Raw genomic sequence first — 25,951 nt, 5'->3', positions numbered from 1 at the left:
GGTTTGGACAAATTAACTTACATAAAAAACATTTTAATGACATCTTTTATTAAGTGCAAGAAAATTGATATGACAAAGAAATTGCAAAAAGAAAAAACAAATCAACTACTTATGAGTAGGTGATACAAAGGTGAAAGGTCTGTAACGTATAACAAAAATGTCTTCTCAAACTATATTTTTTAAAGTAGTTTAAACAAAATATAGATCGACAGCTTTCGGCCCGTCCCTTCAGGGGTCACCACAGTGGAACCTGTTTCGCACGTTGAATTAGCATGAGTTTTTACACCTGATGCCCTTTCCTGCTGCAACTCTCACGTTTTTATCTGGGATTGGGCCTTTGGCGGCTGGGTGGGGCCACACATAGTGGGGTGGCATTCAAACCCATGGCCTTCTGCATCCCTATCCAACGTTCTACCACTGAGCCCCCATATTTTTACCAAAATATGAAGTACAGCAGACTAGCATTTAAGCCAATACAATCTTTATGTCCTAACTTACTATTTCTCTAAAACATCTCACTGAAATGTTCTATTCTATTGAACAAAACGCATAAAGCGCATCAACTTGAAGTACCACGTTTGAACATAAACCGTCTTATGAAATGTATAAGCATAGTTCATCTATTCTAGTGTTGAAATCACAGCCCTTATTATGATTATGTAGCATAATCCCTTTTACTTGTAAGTAGAAAATGTGCTTCGAAAATAACAACGCAAGCACACATCTGTGTAAAAACGTCTTTGTAAGTCAAAATCTTAAAAAGTATTAAATATATTCGGAAGAAGCTTTTATCACACTTCAATATAATACACATGTACAGTTGAGTGCAAAACTTTGCATCCCCCTAAATTTAAATGGCAAAATGAGTAAAAAAGATATTTTTACTGTGAACAAAATATTTAATGCACATTCAACTAGTACAAATGTTCTTAATCTGAAGTTAAATGGTCAAAAAATGTATTAAAAGTATTTGTATCCTGTCAGTTGTAATTGTAGCTCATTGTTTGTCGTATAATTGGTCCAAGTTGTAGTTTAAATTTATTCATAGCTTCTGGTTTAGGTCTGGAAACTGGAAAACATTCCCCTTATTTTTTAAACCATTTTTCACTTTTTCCTGAAAAAAAAAAAAAAATGTAACTTTGGTTTTAGACTAATTATACTATTTCAAAGCACATTTCATTTGTTGACATGCTCCTTACATACTCCAAGCATGTTCCCTCATGTCTAGATCAAAGCAATAGCCTTCTGTGTGCCCAATTTAACATACCTGGTGCCACTCATCAAACATTAATAAACCCTATCTTCAAGTTCAGACACATGATTTTACATATTAAAGTCAATTACCTGGAGAGTTTATCAAGGGGAATGCAAACTTTTCCACTGATATTCCATACACTGACATTAAATATTATGTTAATAATAAAAATGTTCTTTTACTTTTTTGCTGTTTCTCCATAAGGCCTGCAAACCTTTTCACTCATTAGTGTGAACATGAGTCCCACGCAAACCACGTTGACATCACTCAGTGTAGGAAAACTTATAATGCAAAAAGACAAGCTTTTAGTCATAACTAAGATTGTAATTTGGTACACAAAGCACTTCTGCATGAGAGGTTGAGGACATGGCATGAATGGGAGTGGTCACTTTGAATTAGTGAACTGCTGTCAGATTACTGGCCAGTGCTAGTCTTCTTTAAACCCCAGATCCAAACTGACGCAGAGAGTGATCTCAACATTAAATGATTTTCTTACAGAAAGAAAAGAGACACTGGAATGAAACACAGGGGAAGCTACGGCGATAATTACTACATGTTTAAATGAGTCTCATCTATGGAAGAAAGTGGCCCTCAGTTTGTAACAGACATGAGAGAACAGTTTCTCTCCACGCATTAAACCTTTTTTGGTCAGAGAATCTCTCTCACACACACACACACACACGTGTAAAATCATTCATTCGTGTGTGAATACGCTAAAGCTGACTCTTTTTAAAAGAGAATCTTAGATGATTCCTCATCACATTGGTGCTTTGGGTATCAATTTGGACTTTGCTCAATTCGATTTTAAGATTCATAAAACATCTTCTTTGTGACTGTTGTTCCTCCCATGACACTCCTCTGAACCACTTCCTTGGTTATTTGACGGGTCATCATGCCACTGCTCTCTGTATGCTGCGTAGTCATCATCCTCCCATCTGTCTCATCAGAAAGCACAATGATTAATGTGGGAATGAGCTTTATTTATGGCACAACAGAACTGAAACTACTGCTTTTATTTGTACCTGAGAAGTAAGGGTCGTTGAGCATGGTGTGTGAGACATTGGTTCGTGTGGTAACTTCTGTTGGCATGTGGAAAACCTCTCTTCTTGTCATAGACTGGTTACTGTACGGTGACAAAGCACCTTTGGAGGGGGAGAAAAGGAAGATTAATTGCTGCTGCATAGTGAAATGTAAGATATGACCAGGGGAGGGCTGAAACAGAACATCAGTGGTTTTTAAACCACAAAATGATCACAATTGATTCCAAAGCAGTCACAATTAGAGGTCTAATTGCTGGGAATTTCATACTCACAGGGGAGTCATTCTTATAGTTTTGGTGGTGGAATGACAAAAAAATTTGCTTGAGATAGAGAATCTCAAGTTGTCAAGGAAAAAAAGTGGCCTAATTTCTACTGCATTAGCTGATGAAATGCAGGTTTTTGACAATTGTCTGCTTGATTGTCACATAATAAACCTAACGGCCAAGTACCCTAAAACTTGCTGTATCCATGGTGCCCAGAAGATGAACTGTTAAGTTTTCTCTAGTACCTAAAACAGGCCAAACCTATCGCTTTCCTTGAAATGTAGATTGTAGATGAAATGTTGATTCATCCCCAGGAGAAGATGAACATTCACAACTTTTACATGCTACAAGCTTTGCTCTAGCATCTCTTAAACCTCATGCTCCTTAGAATGAAGTATAAAGGCCAAAGCTTTTTGTGAATTTTAGCAGCCAATATTGTAAATGATTTAATCTATACGTATGAAATGCTTTCTGAGATGTGATCTTACTTCCATCCTGAGACTCGATGGTGATGATGCCTTCTCTCTCTGGTCCAAAGCCCTGTGTGGTTTGTGCCTGAACTTTAAACTTGTAGGGAACGTTCTCAGTCAGGTTTGGGACAGTTAAACTAGTCTCAGCACCATCACCGCTCACCTGGAAGGAGCGCATGTCGCCTGGAAAAAAAACAAGAAACAGAAGTTAGAAAAACTACAAGTCTAACAAAGTGACACATTGTTTGGAAGTTCCTGGAAGTCGCACCTCCACCATGCAGCTGTTCACAGGTGACTACGTAGCCCAGGATGTCTCCACTGGGTTTGCGAGGTTTCTCCCAGCTGATCTGCAGGGAGTCAGGGCTTAGAGCAGTGAAGACCAGGGGACCTGGAGCACTGGGAGTGCTCAGAGTGAATGGTGAGCCTTGTTTGAAAGAAGATGAGAAAAAGAGAATGGAAAGAATAGAAAATTAGATGACATTATACTTGTGGTGACTGCATGAAGACGTTATTGTTTCCTTAACTTATTCCAAGAATCAGTGACAGAAAAATCATCCCAATCAGTACCTGGCATGGGGCTGAGTGGACTCTTTGGGTCAACAGCAGACTCGATGGTGATGACTCCCTCTCTCTCTGGGCCCCAGCCCTCCTGGCTCTGAGCCATCACCTTAAACAGGTAGGAGTGGTTGGGGAGCAGGTCCTGGATAATCACAGAGTTCTCTGCTGGGTTTGTCACATTGATGCGCTTCATTTCACCTAAAGCAGATGACCCGAGATATTTAGCATCAGCAATGAATACGTAAAACATTCTTTAAAAGCATGCAATAAAGAGTTTGCACTGCACACACAAAAAAAGTCAACTCTCTAAAATCTAAATTTGTACGCTAACATCATGAAACTTTTACTTCTACCTTCATTAGGCTTCTACAAGCTGTTTTAATATAATCTACGCAGACAAAAACATCAAGTATTTTCTGTTGTTTATTTGAATACAAAACGTGCAGATGAACACGTTGATCAACTGCCTTTTTGTGTACAGCTTTAGCTTTCTTAATTTAGAAAGTATGGTTTCATATTCATCTCACAGCCATAGGTTCATATAATGTTTGTATTCTATATAATTAATGTAAAATATATAATTTAATACACAAAAGATTAAGTCCCATACAAAGGCTGATACAGTAGAAGGTCTTTCTAGTGTTCACATACCTCCACTGAGCAGCTGGTAGAGAACAGAGTAGCCCAGGATGTCTTTTTCGCAATGAGGCTCCTGCCAACTGACTTTGAGGGCAGTTGGTCCCAGAGCAGAAAACACCAGCCTGCTGGGGGTGTCCGGGACACCAGGAGAGAGTCGTGCATCTAATTTGTGAAAGAGAGAGGCAAGAGTAAGAATATTGTTGGGCGTGTGGTCACAAAGCATAAAACAAATTGAATGTATTAATATAAACTACACTTTTTGTATTATTACAATTACATAATACAGTAATACAATTACATAATACAATTACATAATTTATTCAGGCTTATTGAAACTTCACTTGTAAAGACATCGATGATGTTTCAGCTTGATTCGTCGTCACACTGAACATATTTTGCATGTATTATATGTCACTTACATTACAAATTAAAGTATTCATAATGCAGTTGTTTGTGCATCAAGATGAAAAATGCTTTGTAGAGCTGAGTACACTAGTCATATGCTAAATATATAATGCTTTGAAAAACCGTTGCCATACATATGTAGTTAGTAAAACACATGAGACAGTAGGTTTGATTGGATCAGAGACAAAATATTAATAAGAAAAGCAGTGATAAAGATGATCGAAGAATTGTGCACATAACACCCAGCAAAACAATCATGGGACATCATGCTTGTATGCCGCAAACTTACCAAGGAGCACCCTGTCCAGATTATATAAGGCTTCGTTGACATCTGAAGACTGGGTCCTGGCCCTCGAACCCTGAAGCAGGCTGTAGCTGAACTGGCTTTGAGAGCTGTTCTGCATCCCAGTGTAGCTGAACCCACCTGATGGCCCATTGAGCAGAGGGGCGAAGGAGAAGGACACCAGGATGGGGCAAAGAAAATGAACACAAGTAGCAGAGTAAGAGGGGGAGGAGGGCAGGTAAAAAGTGAAACAAAAAGGAGGTAACGAAACATAAAGAGGGAAAGTTGAGACAAGGGAGGGAGAAAGAGCGATAGTCAGCATAGCTCCTGCAAAGCCGAAACCCTGCTAGCACATGTCCAAGCCATGGGCCTCATGCGCTTGTATAGTTTACCTGCCGAGGCATCTTAAAAATTTTTACTCAAGGCTAAAACCTTTCTTTGGTTGGAAAGGCAGCACTAATTCTTTTAACATTTACGATGGGATCAACTTAAACCGCTGCTGAGGCCTAAAACTTACTTAAATCTGTGAACTTGCTTGACAGGTCCCCCATGACGATAGAGTCCCGGATGTTCTCATCTGTGTAACCCCTCTCTGAGCGCTTCCTCATGATCACATCAGTTGTGTGCACTCGGCCACCAATCAGATCCTGTCTACGAGAACTTCCTACCAAAATATAAGATAAAGGATAAAGCACATTTTGACATTTTGTTTGAAATGTCTTCCAAGCTGTTGATGGCCTCCATCTTACCCGCTCCAGACATGTAGTTGGTGGTTGTTTCTGTGGTAAAGGAGCCACCTGCACCTCTGTAGTTTGAGCTTAGGGTGGACATGGGAGAGGATGATGCTGACAAGTTGCGTTGTGCTGAACCTCCTGGGAAAAGGAAGTTCTGGTCCCACTTCCCATTTATCATATAATCTGTGAAATCACAATGAGAGTCCAGACTGGTCAACAGACAGGACATAGGGATGTTTTGAGCATTTTGACATTGATTGGAACAACACAGTGCCACTGATGTGAAGCACCTGAAACCAGGCCTAGTCAGTAAAGAAAACACCAGCAGTTTCAGAATTGCAGATCCAGTCATACTTGTGGTTACTTACAAGTTACAGAAACAGCAGTTTCTCAAATCTTTGCCATCTACAGGCAAGGAGTTGCTGGTGTTCAGTCTGCCCATGCATCTTAACAACCAGCATTTCCATCCCTTGAGGCATGTCTCTAGTGTTAATAAAAATGTAGCTGGAACACTAATTTCCTGTAGGTAGCACAAATGGTAATATTATTGTCTTCATCTAAACTGTTCAGCAAGTGACGAACTATAATACAGGATGAAGAGCTCCTCTTGTGGAGAAGCTGCATCCTAATAAATTTGAACAAGTGAGTATTTACAGTTTATCAGGTTTCTTCAGATTGCATCTAAAAAAAAAGCACATCTGAAGGTAATAAATACTGCTGCACAAAAAGGTGGTCTCCTGGAAACTGCAGGGCGGAATAGAGGGGTTTTAAAAAGTGTTCTATTAAGTACACATTTTTTCCCATACTGATGCACAATCCATAAGCCTTTACACACACCCGACACCTCCTGATCACTACCTTCCCAGTAGGGTAGAGAAAAGACAGAGACAGGCACTTGGAAAAGCCTGCCCCCCGACCATCAACTGGATCTGCAGCAGTTGATGCCAGCGCTCCTCCCTGGGCAGGTGATAGGATGACAGATGAAACAGGTGCCAACAAGGGCCTGGGGACAGGGACTGAAGCCCAAAAACGTAATGTTTCACGGAGGCAGAGAGAAATGTTGGTTGACTTGCCGGGCACATGACTGGCCGTGCACAATAGCTGGCATGCTAGCTGACTGTCTATCTGCGGGTCTAACGGGGGTGATCTTCACCTGGCAAGTGTGTTTTGGCGTAGCTGGGATGGGGGGTCTCATCTGTGCTCGTCTCTGTGTCTGTGCTGAGCCAACTGGGGATGATGTCCACTTGCTTTTTCCACCGCACCTTACGGAGATCCAGGTCAGACCCCACCAACTGGACATATTTCCAGCCTTGCATTTGTGGTGATAAGGGAGAAGCAAGAGGGCGAAGGAGGATAGATATGTATGGAGGAAGTATGAATGGTTTGTGTTACTATACAGTACTTTACAAAAAAGTACATATATAAAGAAATGCATAAATTATCTATATGTCTGGGATATGGGCAGCAACATTACAACACTTTCTTCAAGAGAAAACTTGAAGGCCACAAAGGAGCCGCAGAAGGCAAAAGAGTAACAGCAGATTTAATGAGGGGAGGCCTTAAGGTTTATGACTGTAAATCACTTCTACTGCAGATCTGTGGATGCATTGAAAGCAGATTGTGTCGCTGCCATGGCTGTGCCTGCCTTCAATGCCTGGAGGAAAAAGGCCTGCCAGGTGGATGTGATAAAGAAAGGCAGAGCTGTAAGAATAATGCCATTTCTGATTTCAGCTCCTTCTTAATTTCACTCGTGTAAAATGACAATATTAATATGAGCCACTTCAGCGATTTCGCACAGAGGAAAAGAGCAGAAATATCTCAACTGGGTATTTTCAGGAAGCCTCTCACGTATTGGGTGATTTCCTAGAGCCCAGATCTGATCAGTGACGATCTGATCTAGTTTCTCTCCTTCTGATAGGACAATGACACCGCAACACACAGTGTATATGGTAGATGTCTGGACGTACTGAGAATAAGCCCTGGAATACTTAGACCTATAGTAGAGTTATAGCTCTCAGTCTGAAAAGCCTGGAGAGCCAAAAGTAGGTCAGAATATCTGAAGCAGTACAGTACTGTCAGCTGTCAGGCGTTTTAGCTCCGGGTACCCACCATCACCGGAGACACTGGGTGTCTTGGAGCCTCCAGGGGACTTCAGCACCTCATTGCTGTACATTAGGTAGCTGTCATACTCCTCTCCTGCCTCAGCATCCACAATAGGGACATCTGGGATGATGGGAACTAGGGACAAAACATTTTTTTAAAATATATTTTTCCAGGTAAATACAGGGTCATATCTACTTCAAGTGTTATACTGTAGAGAGTTGCCTGCCTCTAACTTACTGGACATAGGTCTGGCAGGCTGTGCGGCCAGGTTTATTGTAGCATCTCTGAAGGGGCCCCAGCCCACGCTGTTTTTAGCTCGGACCTTGTACTGGTATGTTTGAGCGTTCTGGAGGTTCTCAATCAACAGCATTCGCTTCTTGGGGTTGTCAATTTTCACCTTCTTAGCTGGTCCCACTGGGTCTGTGTTTAGAAGAGAGTATGGATATGATGAGAATTACATAATGTAGCCATGTGCACATGCATATGACAACTCGGACTCTTACTCTGTTCATCATCGATGGGTGTGTAGATGACCTCATAAGCTGTTATGTTGCCATTGGTCTCTGCAGGCTCTGCCCAGCTGACCTGAGTGACAGTTGGACTGATAACATTGAAGGCCAGACGACCAGGTTCACCAGGCACTGGAGGAAAATTATAATATATTGCATCATATATTGTATTGTTTTCCAACTTGAAAAAAAGGTTTTAAAGTTTTCTGCTAGTTGCATATTACTTAGACAGTTTTATCTCTTGCATGTGTTTTTAATTTTCTTGACCTAATGCTAATGCTAATTACCATCCTCCAGAGTTTGACAGGAAATTATGTCAGTGTTGTAACCATCTCCCATTGCATTGTAGGCACACATTCGCATCTCATAGTCACAACAGGGGTACAGGTTAGTCAGCTCAGCCTGAGGAGTCTTCACATCTATCACCTGAGCATCTTTCTCTGGGTCGCCATAAATCCAGTACTTCACCTAAAATGCACAGGAGGTAGATGTTTGAGAAATACAACAAATGTTGTATATTATATGCATTAACTCAAGCTGAAGCTTCTGACCATGTCGACTTCACGTACCTTATACCCCATAGGGTTACCAGGTGGTGGGTCCCAGTTGAGGTGGATGCTTCTTGGACCAGTGGCTTTGGCCTTAGGGTTAGCGGGAGAAAGAAGGTGACCGCCAGGAGAGGTAGCACTCTGGTTTATGTAGCCCTTCCCCTGCATCTGAGCAAGCTCGGGAGATCTGGGAGCTGCACCAGAAAGTTCGAAGAAGTTAGAGGAAGAAACAAACACTTACCAGATACAGTAACTTTGTTTCCAGAATTATCCCTTCTCTCATCATATAGAATCTAAAACATTACATTACAAACTTCAAATCCAGTTTCTTGTTATTTGTAGTTTCATAGTTTTGTCACAAGTCTCCCTGTTGTGTCTCACCTCCATCTGTGACATTGACCGTGGTGATCTTCTTATCTCCGATGGAAGCATTGCTGCTTGGGTCAAACAGCTCCAGTTGAAAGGTCTCTGGCTGGACTGGGCCAGGATATGATTTAGGGTCAATCACTATGTTCTTCTCGGTTTCTCCAGGAGCAAACTTCAGAGGACCAGATAGCTCAAAGCGTTGGGCCTTCTTTGTGCGCCATTTCACTGTAGCGGGGTTGTCAGGGTTGTTCAAACGGACCACCGGGATGTTGTAGATGGAGTCAGATGTGGTGAAGTTCTGGGTGCCCTTTTTAAACATCACCACATTCGGTTCTAAAAAACAAAATAACGAGAAGAAAGCAATGAAATCTTTGCAATAAATAGACAGAAGCAAGAGTGAGTCATAATGAGTTCAAGCCTTTTGTGTCCAATTCACCTGGTTGGTCCGTGATGGTCACAGTAGTTCTTGGGTAGCGTCCCAGCTTGGCACCCTGTCGTGGGTTACTGAGGTCCATCACAAACTGCTTGACTTGCTTGTCTTCCAAGAGAGCCTCTTTCTCACTCAGCTCCAGCAGACGAACAGGGACTGTCTTCTGGGTCTCACCAGGACCATAATTGAGGTCTCCTTCCACAGTAACATAGTCCTAAAATACATAGCATAACAGGTCAGGAACAGAGGCTCCCTGCTGAGCTGTAACTCACCTACTGGTCATGCTAGTTTTAGGCGTTGTCTAAGAGAACAACCATGCATTCATTCTGAAATACACTATATTGCCAAAAGTATTCGCTCACCAGCCTTTAGACCCATATGAACTTTAGTGACCTCCCATTCTTAATCCATAGGGTTTAATACGTCGGCCCACCCTTTGCTGCTATAACAGCTTCAACTCTTCTGGGAAAGCTTTCCACGAGGTTTAGGAGTGTGTTTATGAAATACATAATACACAGTGCTTGCAGTCTTCGCTCGAATTCATCCCAAAGGTGTTCTATCGGGTCAAGTTCTTCCACAGCAAAACTCACTCATCCATGTCTTTATGGACCTTGCTTTGTGCACCTGAATTCATTTATTTGGATGGGTGAGCGAATACTTTTGGCAATATAGTGTATAAAGACAAGGGAAATATCTTTATATTTTTAAAGACACAAAGCTAAATGTAAGTACACACATAAGTCAACTCACCTTCTTATCTTTGGCTGTGAGGTCTCGTGTGCGGTAGGTGACCTGTGTGCGTCCGTCCTCTATGATCTCTCTGCTAATTGGGATGTTAGCCACTCCGTCCAGTCTACTGTAGGTGTAGGCTGGCTGAAGGAAGGAGAACACACTGCTGGCTGTGGAAAAGCAACAGGAGGAACGGTTCAAGCAATATATAGTAGAGATTCAATATTTTCCTGTAATTTAAAAGATGACCCACCATGGTCTTTTATGATGGTAATGTTGACCAAACGTTTTCCAATCTCAGCAATCCCCAGTGGAACATCCACAGCCTCCACCTGTAGCTGCTTCTTGTCATCATCTTCATCCTTGACAAAGAGTGGCACATGAACGTCTACTGACTCCACACCTTCTTGGAACTCTATAGCTCCTGCAGCCTCTGTAGAGAAAGAGCAGATAACACAACAAGATTTAGACTGATCACAAGGGAATTATCTTGAAGTTGCCAGAAACAAGTCGTTACACTTACACATATTCCAAAAATACAAATAGTTAACACACACCTCTGTCTGTGGCCACTGTGTAGTAGCCAGGCACAACTTTGAGATCCTGGAAGTTTCCAGACTGGACATTTTTCTCAGTGAGTTTCACAATATCTTGGTAGGTGCTGCGAGGAGCAGACAGGACAGTGTCCATGATGGTGTAGTCCTGCCTGAGAAGCACAGGGGCAGAGAAGTTAGACCGGCATGATCTTAGGATGCTTATAAAAACAATACAATCTGGAGCTGTCTTGTATTTTATCCTATCAATAAGAACGTTACCTTTTTCCGGCATTTCTTTGCAATCTGCCAACCAAAACACATATTAATTAGTGGAAGAATGGACATTTAATTTCAATTCAGTTTAAATAATGACAATGCGAAGAAAAAATGCTCATGTGTAACACATCTTACCTGAATGCAGTTTTTTGCACCTTCTGGGCGCCAGGAATCTGCTTGTACACCTCATTTAGCTGGATGAAAATACAAATACAGTGTTGAGTGATACGGACATCATTCATACACTTACACATACGCTCACCGATAAAAAAAAAAAACACACTCACGTTTTCTGCTACTTCCTTGCGGAGTTGCTCAGCTTCTCTGGATTCCGGGCGGGACAGGTTCTCAGAGAACAGCCTGTTTAGCCGGAGAGAAACGGGGAACTGGACTGGAAATGACAAAGGATAAGATATATTTACAGGAGGAAAGAAGCAAACAGAAGATAAAGCTGCGACTCTCTTTATACCAGAAATGAGTTCATTGTTTTACTGCAAAGTTCCTCTTAAAACAATTTCGCACTCACTAGTCTCTTTAGGGTTAGGCTTTATTAGAGCCTGTGGATGATTGGGTCCTCGATGTACGTTATCTGTGACTTTCCAGCGAACCACATCAGTTCCTTTGGGTGGGCCAGACCTCACCATTGGTGTGTCCAGATGGTCTGAAGTGAGCAAAGACTGGCGGAGCAAATACTCATCTTCCTTGAAACCAACCATGCGACCTGCAGAGAAAACAAAATAAGGTGAGATTTTTAACATGGCCCATGTGGGAAGATTGGAGAAACAATAACGTATCACAACATTAATCTCACCTCTCCTACAGCAAGGCAGCAGGCCGAGACAGCTCTGTGTTAGCGAAAGACAGGAGGCATTATTTCCACTGTGACTTGAAAGATATAAAACATTTATGGGTTCAAATGTAAGCTTTTGTACCTGCAAGCAGCCTTTGCAGCAGGCACAGTATTTCCAGCAGCACAGCAGCAGAAGTGCCAGGAGTAACAAAAGGAATAAGAGGAGAGGGAGTAACCACAGGAGGCTGGCAGGTGGACAATCTGAAGGGTCAAGGAGATAAAGTTAGAAACACGGATCATACTGATCACTGCTGCCACAGCTTACATCACAAATGTTCCCAAGTAACACAGGAGTCTAGCGATGCATATTATAGTTTTTGTTTTAATTGTCTAGCACAAAAAGACATCGCCAATACAACACAATTCCACGTAAATGGAATTTAGCCTGTGTAGTCACACATTTTAAAATTGTTATAATTTATACCTTCATCACAACTGTGTGGTTTTGCTTTGATCAGATTTGGTTGACATTGGCCTGGTGGTATAACCAGAAACTCCACAACATGAAAATTGTTTTATGTGCTATCAAAGCATTGTATATACTATGCGGTCTTTCTGAATACAGAGGATACGTGGCACATATCCAGCCTAGTGCTCACCTTTTTTCTTGAGCACCTGAACCTCCAAGACTTTAAGTGTTGGATCCTTAGGGTTTTCAGCAGTGTAGTAGTATGTACAGTCATCATCCTCATCACGGAAACTGCATGAATCAAGCACCTCCTCTCCTGTAAACACATACATACATATAGACATATATAAACTTTTATCATTACTTCTATATTGTGATGGCTTCATCATTATCATTTCGACCTAAAATAAGCTGAGGTGTATGGACAGAGCAAATCTGTATAATTTAATATTCAACAAAAGCAAATTACAGCTGTTTTGCGCTTTTCTTTCTTACGTTTTTTGAGTTCATCCACCATGACAACTTCGAAGGGGCACTGATCACATTCCTCTTTTTCCTTTTTCTCTCCTGTCTTCCAGGCTTGGCACTGGACACAACTCCTTGTGGCTTCACACACACCTAACTGGGCCTGGACAAGATAAACACACATTAGAAAATGCTCGGGCAAGTCTACACAGTCATGGTGACTGAGCCAAAAAAAAATCATATTAAGAGGTTTAATATGCATAAAGTTTACAAACTCCCTGAATCACCTGGAAATTTGGCTCACAGGTTGAAGTCATCTCAATGCCAGCACTCAGACACTCACAGTGGCCGCATACACATTTACCTCGCCCATTGCAGATACCCTGGCACAGACAGACACAGTCAAGAACCGATCTGAGATGTAATGAGATCCAAGGTGACATGCTAACAAATAAAAACCTCTGCTTCAGCTTACCCCCCTGCTGTCCATACAGGTCTGGTTGCTTTTGGGACACTCACAGGCCTTTCCTTCCCAGCCTTCTGTACACGCACACCTACCCATAACGCAAGAGCCATGGTCTGATAAGAAGATAAGAAAAAATAAGATATTGCATTGTGTTCACCATGCTAGTTACTAGCTGTGTCTGCAGGATGGTGCAGTTTTACTTTTTACAAAAGCATAAAGGCTGCGCTTATTTGAACTATGGACAGTTGCCAAAGTATTAATGCACATTTTTTCTACAAGTTACAATCCTAAGGCAAAGTTCTGTTTTCAAAAGAGTTGACTGCATTTACATGCACTTAAGTAAACTGTACTCAGAGAAATCAGCTTTCTCTGATAACGGGGAAATAGTGTTTACATGCACTTAAGAAACCTGGTTCCTGGAAATCTGCATATAAATGCAGCAGCAGAGTTACCTTTGTCCTCTACGTCTGACTCATTTTGGACATCTGGTACACAGATTTTATTTGTATAGTTACAGAAAACTGTTGCTGCTTTCTGACCATTCCTTTGTTGTGTGTTCGCGTTGCAGCAGAGTGACACATGCGCAGTTGGAGAAAGACCATTAAAAACCTGGTTTCACTAATACCCTACGCTGATTTTGGAAGCCAGCTTTCCCGTTTACAAGACTTCAACATGTGGTCGGGAGGAGCAGGGCGCAAATCTCCGACGTTATGGCCATCGGGTGGCCACTCTACCAACTGAGCCACTGCTCCCCTACATGTCCTATTAAGTAATTTCTCAATTTTTAGATTAGAATGCACATTATCCAGTTTTGTTGAGATATGTTATTAGCTATATGGATAAAAAGGCAAGTAGTGTTTTATGTGACATACATGCGCGTACATGCAGTACAATAGTTACAGTACTAGTGCCTAAATAATGGCAACTCCAATTCAACAAAGACAGTGTGTCAAAGTAAGGAATATATATATATATATATATATAGTGCTCACATTCACAGACGTAGTAATAATCATATTATAGCCAGTAAAAAAATTGTTGTACCATTGCAGAGAAAGCCTCCGTATCTTTGACACTGCAGCTTGTCATACTGACAGTAGGGACCTTCAAATTGATCTGGGTTGTGGCACACACAGGTTCCACACTCCAAGCAGTCTCCGCGGCCTGAACAAGGCTCTGTCATGCCTGGACCTATACACTGGCTGGTGTCAAAAGCTGAAGCACTTGCCGAGCAGTTACAGAATGTACTCAGCCTGCAGGAGGAGACACATGGGGAAAACCAACAACACATTTATTTAGCCCAGAGGTATGAGGTGGCCCATCACATAGGAGCAGGGTCATAACCCAGATACATTATGGCACTTTTCAGAACTAATAAAGTCTCACCAGCCATCGTAACACTGACACTTCCCACACACCAGGTCTCCATTACCATGGCATCTAGCTGCTTTAACAAGGGGAGTCTGGAGGACAGATAAGAGAGACATTACACCAATAAATAAAGAATAAAGAAATGTGATTGAATAAGTTCAGCCTTTGCAGTTCAGTGTTAATCTGTGTCTTTACCTTCTCACACTCACAGGTGGGACACAAAACTGAGGCCTCAATGTTAACAGCAGCGTTAAAGGTTGTAGGTTTGACTCTAATTGTCCCCTCTTTGTCATTGCTATTTGTCTGACAGACAGGTTCCTCGTCGATCATCCGCTGTGCTTTTAGGTTCATCTTGAACTTGCCCTGCAGAACACACACAAACACACACACACACACAGTTTTAGAGCATGTGTGTGCACACTAATCATTTGACTGTGGATTATGACAGTTTTAAACAGTCAGTATAGATATTGGACTTACTGTCTACAAATCAATAGCCAGTAAAACAAACGAAAAATCCATGAAAAATTGAATTTGTTCAAAAATAAATAATAATTGTAACCATAGCTGTTTTTTTAAAGAGAAAAAGAAAATGGAAACTGCTCTGATGCTAAATTTTCTGCATTAAAGGGGAAATTTTACTCATTTTTTAGTGTCTTTTTTCTTCCTTTTGCATGCATACTTGTCATAAATAGGGAGTGACATGAATAGAATATTTTGAATTCTTATTTTGGAAATCACACTGTTGCCAATAAATAATAAAGTATATATAAGAAAATTCAAATTAAATTCAAAGTCAAATTAAATGACTTTCATTGCAAAAATCAGTTTAAAGACTAATTGACTGAGAAAACCAACATAATGTCTTCTGAATCATTAATGTATGTTTGTGTAATAACATGGTTGTTTGTAATATGTTTATTTTCTTACAATTGCTCCAGGCTTAAAATCAAAGTCCCCATATTTCGCAACTTGTCCAGTCATGGATAAGAACTGAGCCTCGAAAGCCTTGGGTCTATCTTCTGCACGGATGCTCATTTTTGAACGAATGTTCTGAAAAGACAAATGAGAACATTAGCAAACAAATACCTCTTCAGAGTGCCTGTAAAAATTCCCACTATCTGACTGGCAGACAATATGACACATTACCTCAAAGGCAGTCTCCATGACCTGAAGGATATTGGATGAGTCTTCCTGCAGTAGACCAACTTCAGCAATGGGGAAATAGTCTTTGAGTTTCTACACAAAGATGTACACTCATTACAAAAAAAACCAAAATCCCAAAACTCTGATCAAATATCTAACACTATGTTTCCCTGAGCATAATAAAATGCACCAACCTGGTAGTATGAGTAGGAGTAGTTAGTGACAGCTAGGATGGGGATAATGTTGTGTTTGCCCAGCAGACGGACCAGCGTAGGTATTGAAGGGTAATCCTGATTTACATCCTCTGTGTATTTGCCTTCTGCATCCAGGTGGCAGCGCTCATCATTCCGCGGAAGGATCCCCGACAGCACGTTGGCACCATCGGTCTCATAGTGGAAAGCTGACTCAGTAGAGAAAACCAGGAGATGTGTGCTGTGGCTTCGCCAACCAATCTTATCCTGAGATAGGGTGCAAATAAAACAGGAGAAAAAGAGGTTAGTGGTTAGTAGAAAAAAAACATATATTGGGAAAGAGAACCGTGGACCTTTTGATGAAAAGAAGTCAGTGGGTCTAGGACGCTGAATTTTGCTTAATTTCTAAGACGTTTAAAATTTCAAAAATGAATTTTTGCTCTTGTTGCTTTTGCTTCAGCTGAAATGAGCTATAGGTGTCATGCTAATAAATGCTATGCACTTGTATAGCACTTTTGTACCTTATCAGTACCCAATGGCATTTATTCATCCATTCACACTCAATCACAGACTGATGGAGGAGCTGCAGCTGCACTCACCTGGAGCAACTAAGCTGGGGTTCAGTGTTTGGCTCAAAGACACTTCAACATGTGAGAGGAGGAGCCAGGAATGAACCAACAACCCAATGGCTGGTGGACAATTGCGCTACTTGCTCAGCCACACTTCCCCTAAAATGTGTTCACCATTACAATACACCTAAATAACATAATTTTCCCTGTTCAATATATCAATGTCTATTTTGTTACTGGTGATACAATTTTTAATTATCTTATTTTTTTCATTTAACCTTTATTTCACCTTGAGATTGGATCACTTTTGTGATGAACTTTTGTGAGAGACCTGGGCAAGAGGCTGAATAAGTGCTTCAACAATAATAACAACAAAAACACTGAAATTGGGCATCATGAATGAAATTATTATTATAAACTGTTTACTTTCACTATACATTATGCTTTCACGTAAGAATAGCAGGTGAATGTTTTAGTTGCTGTTTTAATAGAGTCTTAAATTCATCCAGGGCATTTAGTCCAGGAGGTGTAGAGTATTCTGACTATGGTTCCAGGACCAGGGAGCACTATAGGAGAAGGCTGCTCTGCCAAGCTCCACGTGAATTCTGGGGACTTTGCACAACATCCATGTGGAAGAGTGAGAATTATACATACTGTGAGCTGGGGACAACAGACTGCACAGATATAAGTGTACCCAGGACGGGTTTAGAAGTTAAAATAAACCAATAATGACACCAATAATCCAAAGTACTTAAGAAGGTTATCTGTACCAGTCTTTTAAAATGGTTAAAACCACTTTAGTTTCTGCAGTAAAATCCCAACAGAGCCCTCAATTTCTTCACAAAATAAGAGACATGATCTGTGAATGATAGTTTGTCATCCAGCCAGATACTCAAATACTTGTATGATGATACTTTTTACATAGTAACTCCTCCTTTAGTTTGTATTCATGTATGATTGATGTCAGCCAAGTGAGCTCTGGTAAAGATCATACATTTGTTTTTTTTAGCATTAAGAACCAACATTTATTCAGGGATGACTTGAGCTGTGCAAAGCAGACTGAAGCTCATTGACAGCCTGGGACAAGGAGGGGGCAATTGAGTAAATGACAGTATCATCTGCATAAAGGTGGGTTTTTAACACTATTTAGGTGTCTCCCAATGTCATTAATAAAAAATGAAAATGTAATAGGAACCAAAACAGAACCTTGAGGGACCCCATTAGAAATTGTCAAAAAATCTGACTGATGTCCATTTGTAGAAACACATTGGGTCCTATTTGTAAGATAATTTCTGAACCACTAAACAGTCTCAACAGATTCAACATGCCAATATATTTAAGTGTGTTGAGCAGTAATCCATAGTTAACACAATCAACACAATTGGTAAATTAACAAAAAGTGTAGCAAAATGTTACTTCTGGTCTAAGGCGTTTCAGATGTCATTAAACACAGAAACAGTTGCTGTTATGTTTTTTTTTGTCCTGCCCTAAAGCCGACGGGGTTTCACATGCTATTGTTTAGTACTGTTTTAATTGTGAATTTACTACACATTCAAATAATTTAGAACAGCGCAACATAGACTGGTGTCCATATTTTTCAGATGACATTGGTGAAGATTCAGATTACAAATATAAGAAATGGTTTCAGCTATAAAATCAGCTGCAAATTTTAAAGATGAGGACCTAAGTTATCCGGTCCAGGTGGTTTTCTTGGATTAAGAAACATAAGAGCTTTCCTTATTTCCATACATGGGATAGATATTAATCTATTAAGCCTTGCTGTTGGAGTTCTGAAACTACCTCACATCTATACTCACATTTCAATATTGTAACCAATTTTAAAATTAAAACTGTAATAAACTTCAATTTAATTTTTAAAAGTAAGATATGCAGAGAATTACAAGGCAAGTTGTCTTACTAACCCCACAAACTGCTGCCTGCAATATGGCATCAAATCCTCCTTCAGGAGGGTCCAGGTTGCCAGATATTCTCTCCTTCTGGAGTTCTTCGGTGAAGAAAGTTAAGTTGTTGGTTAGCTTGATGACATTTTTGAAAGCAAATGGAGGATCGCTGCCGGCCCATGGCTCTGCAAGTCTAAGGAGTGAAAAACGGTGGGAAAAAAACAGAAGACAGAAGATAAATAAGAAACATATCTCTATTATACTACTCTAAATGTTCTATGTCCTTAACTGTCCCCATGTGTTTAATTTAGATTTTCTTTCTTACCTAGCAGGTCTCATATCTGTCTGGGGCTCAACCACTTTGTCCACAAACTTTCCAAAGCCGATGGTGTAGTCATCAGAGAGCTTTCCCACCAATGAGGCTAAAGGAAAAACAGTCCATCAGTATTTGAACACAAAAAGTCACCACAAATGACATCACAACCAATCTGCTCACCCAGCTCTTGACCCATCCTCTTCAAATTGTTCAAATCATCAGCCATGGAGTGAGAGAAGTCCATAAGAATATAAAGATCCAGAGGGCCTTTGGATGGGGCAAAGACCTCTACATTCACCAGCTTCTCCTCTCCTGGCAGAAAGGTCATGCTCATCTTCTGTGGATAAACCTGTGACTGTTGTTGGTATGTGTTGATTTTTAATGCCTAAAAACCAAGAGGGGAAATGGGGATGAAAGATTTGACTATTCTTGACCAAAAACATAAATACAAGACTGATGGGATGATTGCAAGAAAACTAAGAGTGATGGGGTCCTACCTCTTCTACCATCATACTGCTTTTAGCTGTGATAACAGCTCCAAAACTGCAGCCATGGGCAAGGATATTGTCCAGCAGGTCACATCGAGGGCCCTTAAAGGTCTGTGCAAAGACGTTGTTTGATTAGTGATTTCTGCTTTCTTACAGATCCTTTAACTAACATCACCATCATCAAACAAAGCATAAAGGCTAATCAGGTCAGTTGGTTCAGTTGTCATGTAGATGGCTCAGTCAGTCACATTATCATGTCACCCAAGTTTCACGTCTGGTGAAGACATAAACATGGAACTGAAAGCTTCCGAGCAGCCTAGTAAATGGACTTTGAGTTAAAGGGTTTTTACTCAAATATGTAAAACGATACATTTCTGAGAAATATTTCTGCTGGTATCTGTTCTCACCTCTTCGGGGCAGTAGGCGCAGCCTGTTCCAGCCTGCAGACATTCTGAGCAGCTCTTGGCCCTGGAGGCGAAGCAGTAGTTCACTGTCGGAGGGGCAGGGGAAGAGAGAGAGGGAGGGCAGCATGTCAGGATAAGTCAGTCACAAAGAGACAACAAAGAGAGAATCAAACACATAAAACATAGTTTGAATACCTGAGGTAACACTAAACAGACTTTGAAATAACATCTTATTTTCTCCCGACTTTGTTCCAAATGAAACCCCACGTTTACACCACCCCCTTCCAAACAGAGATACCATTAGATTAGCCTGTGATTTTTCTGAGAGGGGTCTTTACAAATAATGTGTCTGGAAATATAATACATGTTTTAACAGCCACGAATATAAAATTATATGAACACAGAAAATATTAATAGAGAAAAGGGCAGATAGACTTTGATCCTATGGAGACTACCAGAAGCATGCAAAACAACATCCCCGAAAAATAAATAATAATAATAATAATTATAAAAAAGGTTCTGGATTTCCTTACCTTCAGCACAACAGCAGGATAACAGGATGGCTAGAAGCCCAAGCTCCACTGCAAGATGTAGCATCCATCTCCCCATCTCCCTTTTGCAAAGAAATAAAAAACAGAAGGAGATTACAGAAAGACAGAGGGGGAGAGAGGGGAGAGAGAAACGCAGTTATTCTACGATAATATCTTCAAGGTGTAACTTGAACCAGCTTTGCAGGAGAAAGTGAACCGGCCCTGACACTCCCCTTGTCTTCCCTGTAGTTTCTGAACACAGCTGTGGTTTAAAAGACAAAAGCAGTCTGTACATGCCAGTAACGACTCCTGTTCTCATTAAGCATTAACATTTTTTTTACACCTCAACATGAGCGTAAATCATTTATATCTATGTATCTACAGTACATAGAGTTTTAAAGGATGTGTTAACCACAATTGGATAAAGATACCAAAGTTACTACAGTGGTATGTATCACTGAGGATGGTTTAGTTGTTCAGGTTTGAGATCTGTTATTGAAGGACACTATCAGAACATCACTGTCCAATTATGAACAGATTTTTCTAGATTGCAATGTATACACAACAGTTGCCATTGAGTGAAGTATCGGGGTCTCTGGTTCGAGAAAGACATGTTGGCATGGAATTCAGACTCTGATTTCCAAATCACAAAATGTCAATTTTCAGGTGGATGCAGAAATATCTAGGATAGATTTCCTGATACCAATTAAACTAAATTGAGAATTACCTGTATTTCTAGTGACAGTGGGCCTGAAATGTAATTTCATGCTATAGACTGAATTTGGAATTTGCATACAGCTTTAATTTCAAACAGGGACAAACTCTAAGAAAGTTGTTGTGCCATAATAAAAGGTGATAAAAGAAACATATCAGCGAGAGACTAAAGCAGGGTGGGATCTGAAATGTTTCAAACATCATGACATGTAGTCTCTTCACAATAAACCACTTTATAATTTGAAGCTGGAATCTTGGACCGAGAACAATCTGATACGAGACAAAGCCGCAAAAATGATCTCCACTAAGACTAAGGAGGTGGACAGTGAACAAAGAGCACAATGTGGCAGGATTGTCTCAGTAATTGTCTCGGTAGGCAGATAACCGACCCACAAATGAGGATTTGTGCTCTGGAGATTTACAACTTTCAAGGAATTTCTCGTTGAGGTGAGAGAATGTTATGTCCAGGTTACAAACACAGCCTGAAAACACATGGGGAGGGCACCTTAGCGCTTTGCTGTGAGCTTAAGCAAACCACAGGTTTGTGTGCGTGTGTGTGAGTCCATGTCACAGGGTGTCACATAAATCACGGACCAGGATGGGTCAGTGAAAAACAGACCAGCTCCTAACTTGACTCCATCAGGGAATGTGAGCCGAGAAAAAGCACTTTGTATGTTGTTCCCTATCGGACAAAAGCAAAAAACAGACAGGCGTTTCTGACACTGACGATTCAGTCAGTGTGTGACACAAATTACAGCTTCCAGGAGACAAAAATAAAACCATGTCATTCACACTCCTCTGGTCTGCATGTCTCTGTGGCACAAAAAAAAAGTCATTTTTCAAGTTCAAACCTGTAGTTAACAACAACAACATGCCTTCTAGTGACATACCGCCACTGGGTGTGGGTCTGACCCCATCGTGACATCCCCAAATAAAGGTCTGGGGCTGTTAGTAACACATGTTGAGAGTCTTGCTTTCAATGGCAAGTGAAATCACACCACATCACTTGCATATAATTCTTTAACCACATGGTGAGAAAACTTATATAACACACACACACACGCACACACACACACACACACTACAGGCGCTCATCTTGCTAAAAAAACAAACAAAAAAAAGTCGCACAAATATGAACCAGCAGAATACTTAATCAGTTTGGTGAGCATTGAAGGTGAGGGCACAAAAAACAATGAAGTCATTAAGAATTTTATGACTGGATAGAAAGAGATTACTGATCAAACCAACCTTTCACTGTTCGCTCACCCAGTCCAGTCCAAAAGTCCAACGATAAGTAGGAAAGAAAATACAACAAATAAAAAAAAACAAGAATTCCTTTTTGCTTTCTGTTCCTGTTTCAACCAGGAGTTTGGGAAAACTTTGTATCCACCTGTGCTGAAAAATGTCTTCACGTCCTTGTTTCCGAAGTTCAAAGGTCCTCTCTTGTCTTTGGTCTCTTTCTTCCTACACAGTCCAGTCTGGTCAAATATTGACTTTTTTTTGCCCTTAAACTAAGCCGAGACAAGTCTGTGTGAGTCTCCGTATGTGTGCAAAGGTTTTAAACTCTGTACCGGAGAGATATGAGAGCCACTGAGACTCAGAGCAACTGAGGGAATATGACTGCGTGTGCTGAGATTTGATCCCTTCTTTAGCTTTTGTGCCCCCCCCAAATGCACACACATACACACACACACACACACACACACACACACGCACACACACACACTTTCTCTCCTTTCCCTATCCAGGTGAGTAGCTGTGACGGAGAGGGTTAACTCCCTTCCTGTACCACTATTTCTTCCCCACCCTTTTAGAAGTTAAAAGCTCCACACCCCTATGTGTCAAGCCCCCCTTCCTGCCCGCCAAATTCCATTTCAGTAGCAGTTCACCTGTGTGGGCTTGAGACTGGGAAGCCAGATCCCTCCCTGCACAGCCTCCTCCCAAGCTGTTGGGAGTGGTACACCGAGCAGAACACTGCCTGCAGGCTCCGGGAAACGGCTTTGTGACTCTTGTGTTTACACAATCGTGTGCTCATACTTGCAGGCACATTTTCTACTCGTTCAATATTTGATAAGAACTTTACAACTGCTACATATTCTTCTTCCCTTTTGTCAAAGTAAAGCAACTTTCTTCAGTCTGTAGGAGACGCAACGTGCCAGTGTGGGAATCTGCATTCCGGAGCAGAGGAAACAACATGGCACAGTGACCCTGACATTTAATCCTTGCTCTCAGCTCCTTTAATTGTGTTTTCACAATTAGGTCTTTACAAAGGAGCTTTCAAAGCTTATAGTCTAAAAAAATACTGACTGTTGTGAGACAGAATGTTAAATGTAGATGACACTTTGTTCGCCCCACCATTTATGTTCCTGTTGACGTTATGGTAAATACATTTTTGGACTAATAGTTGCAGCGTGACGAGCTGTAATGACAGCAGTGAGAGTTGATGGCAACATTTAAAGCAACAGTGTCCAACCTGTTACAGTAAATAGGAGGTTAATTAAACACAAAGTTGCTCTTCTCTAATTGATTAATGGGAAGAACCTCGCATAAGAAATGTAGATGTGAATATCTCTGCACTGCTCCTGGTGCTGTTCAGTGAGTCTGTGTCACAGGAGTTTCCCACTGCACGTCTCCAAATCAAAGCATTTTTTGTAAAGTGAAAAATTTAACACACTGTAGCTTTAGGTTGCAGAACATAAAACCAAAACAAGCAGCTAAAAGGTGTTAAAACACTCTGCAGAGGCAGGAGAAACAGCACAGTTGAATGGAGTTATATATGGATTTTTATCCAGCAACCACATTAGAATTACAAATAGACATTTGACCCTTTGACTACAGTCATGGACAGATTCTGAGAAAATGGGACCCTAGGCACAGAGAAGGGACATCAAGACCAATAGAGTCACAGAACTGCAACAAATGAGGACATCGAACGGCTTTTTATTTTATGTCTCTATTTTGCTTTTTATTTTTTGCTATTTTGACATTTGGCATTTCTTAGACATTTTTTAAATCTATTTTTGGTTGTTGTTTTGCTTTGTTGTCATTTTTAAACAATATGTCACTTTCTGTCTCTTTATGGCCAGATTTTTGCGTCTCTTCGGTGTTGTTTACCATCTCTTTGCGGTCACTGTGTGTCTCTTAACCAAGCTGTGTGATTTTGAAACTAGAAATATTAACACTCCCTTCACAAAGAGTTCTGGCCCTGGGTCCTGCACCTGCGAGGCCAGTTTCCATTCAGGATTAGAGAATATTCATGCCATTTAGGGGTCACTTCACATGGGTTACTTTTCTTGATAATAGCCAAGAACCATTATTTGTTGATTCTACTGTAAGTGTTAGGTTTTAATAGAATATTTTGTTCAAATTGCACTGGACTGATACAACAACAGCACTTTTTATGACACACTGATTTTAAATTCCAAGCTCCTAATGTTGATTATCCAACCATGAGTCAATTCAAAAAGGTCCTGTAAAAAAGACCGGTAAATACGTTAAATTCACAGATTTAGCAGAGTAAACATTCAGTTAGATTTATACATACACAACGAGTACAACAAATCACCATTTTGTATGTTGTTGGGAAAAAAAAGAGAAATTGAATGTAATACAAAGTCATACTTTTAATCCCTGTGTTTTCTCAAATCTGACCTTTTAACTTGGAATTGAATTAATTTGACTTGGGTGTGGGATTCACAGAAGTCTGATACATTTATATTTGTTCAACATTTCTTGTACATAACCACGTGGTACAGTAAATGAAACCCCTCTTTTGTTTCACTGCGTTCTTAATGTTGCATTCTTGCTTTGATAAATGGTACTTCCACAGAATTTGATTAAGTAGTACAGTAATATTAAAGGAAGTAGTAGGAGTGCTTAAATGGGCCAGAGTGCAAGTTGAATTATGTTTATTTCTCTGGAACAGCTTTTCCTCTTGGCTCCAGTAGACCACACATCAGGGGTTGAAGGTTCTTCTCAGTAACTGAATCTTATCACACCCTTGAAACTGAACTTACACAGACCCAGATCCGGACCCATTCTGTAACTGCGACTATGATCAAGGACTACAAAGAGTTAGCTCGGAGAAAACATCTCTTTTCTCTCGTCTCCACATTGACCAATATGAATGGGGACACACTGCTACAGCGACTACATCTGATCCGATACAATAAGCAACTTCTCTCCAGGGGAAGAAGACTTTCCTGGCTGACACTTGGGCATCCATGCCAGTCTAAACAAACCTTTCACAAGCTGAGGGAGGAGATAGAACGGTGTGGTCCACCTACTGTCTCTTTTTTTTTCTTCTGATTTGTGCAGGGGTTACCAAAGTGCAAAGAATAAAGCACGTTTTATGTTGGGTTTGAGCCTGTAAACACAGGTTATTACTCACAGCAGCAATAGGTTATGTGGGCAATTTATGTCTGCTGTAAATGTGGAGAAAGTCCTTTACATCGCGGAGCAAGAGTTTCCAGATCACACAGAACCACATGGCTGTCTTTGATTTACAAATGCACTCAAGGCTCTGATACTTATACTTCACTCAACAGAACTCATTCATCATTAGCTCTATGCAGAAACTGAAATGCTATTGTTTATTGAGCAGCTGAAACATTTGACCACCATTGCGCACGTCACTTTACACAGATGCCCCCAGATAACAGCGCTGCAGCCGCCTCACACGCATCTCGTTCATCGGCCCTTCGTCAACATTCACACCTAATGACACAGGACGTTACTTACTGTGGAAAAGATGCCGTCGTGCTGAACTAGACTCGTCCGCAGAAAAGACCGGGGTGCATTCAGTCAGCACGCCGGCTGGTGCAAAACCAAACCATAAAAAAAAAGAAAGAAACAAAGAAAGACAGACAGAAAAGTAGCACTGCAAGTTTATGGATTCACAACCTGACAAAAAAAAAAAAAAGCCTCCTCTTGCAACTGCTCTTTGCGCCCTTACAACTATCTGATTTACATGACAAAAACTGCGCTT

General features: G+C 40.8%; 1 protein-coding gene across 3 annotated transcripts; it reads right to left on the bottom strand.

The window, feature by feature from the left end:
- Positions 1–27: 27 nt before the first annotated feature.
- Positions 28–25,723, bottom strand: itgb4 (integrin, beta 4). 3 transcript variants are annotated; one of them, XM_067488197.1, is made up of 42 exons: positions 25,705–25,723; positions 20,254–20,333; positions 19,724–19,806; positions 19,326–19,427; positions 19,009–19,213; positions 18,838–18,934; positions 18,534–18,705; positions 16,046–16,309; positions 15,855–15,944; positions 15,636–15,758; positions 14,901–15,068; positions 14,721–14,797; positions 14,379–14,587; positions 13,344–13,447; positions 13,156–13,251; positions 12,899–13,031; positions 12,594–12,719; positions 12,077–12,195; positions 11,956–11,989; positions 11,671–11,865; positions 11,432–11,535; positions 11,280–11,338; positions 11,148–11,171; positions 10,890–11,038; positions 10,586–10,765; positions 10,354–10,502; positions 9,610–9,817; positions 9,189–9,506; positions 8,829–9,001; positions 8,547–8,727; positions 8,254–8,391; positions 7,988–8,170; positions 7,757–7,885; positions 5,663–5,830; positions 5,431–5,577; positions 4,920–5,054; positions 4,238–4,387; positions 3,596–3,784; positions 3,297–3,452; positions 3,047–3,211; positions 2,278–2,397; positions 28–2,190 (listed from the first exon to the last, which is right to left on the bottom strand). In XM_067488197.1, exons 2-42 carry the CDS (start codon positions 20,327–20,329, stop codon positions 2,060–2,062), a joined length of 5,829 nt encoding a protein of 1,942 aa, XP_067344298.1. In that variant the 5' UTR covers positions 20,330–20,333; positions 25,705–25,723; the 3' UTR covers positions 28–2,059. The 3 variants fall into 3 exon arrangements, with proteins under 3 accessions (XP_067344298.1, XP_067344297.1, XP_067344299.1); XM_067488196.1 differs by lacking the exon at positions 25,705–25,723 and adding an exon at positions 22,213–22,741; XM_067488198.1 differs by lacking the exons at positions 4,920–5,054; positions 25,705–25,723 and adding an exon at positions 22,213–22,740.
- Between the last annotated feature and the right edge of the window lie 228 nt (positions 25,724–25,951).

Source organism: Channa argus, chromosome 20 (genome assembly GCF_033026475.1).
Source record: "Channa argus isolate prfri chromosome 20, Channa argus male v1.0, whole genome shotgun sequence".
Classification (NCBI taxonomy): domain Eukaryota; kingdom Metazoa; phylum Chordata; class Actinopteri; order Anabantiformes; family Channidae; genus Channa; species Channa argus.
Note: the sequence above shows the minus strand (reverse complement) of the source record. Positions and strands in the feature narration are given on the sequence as shown.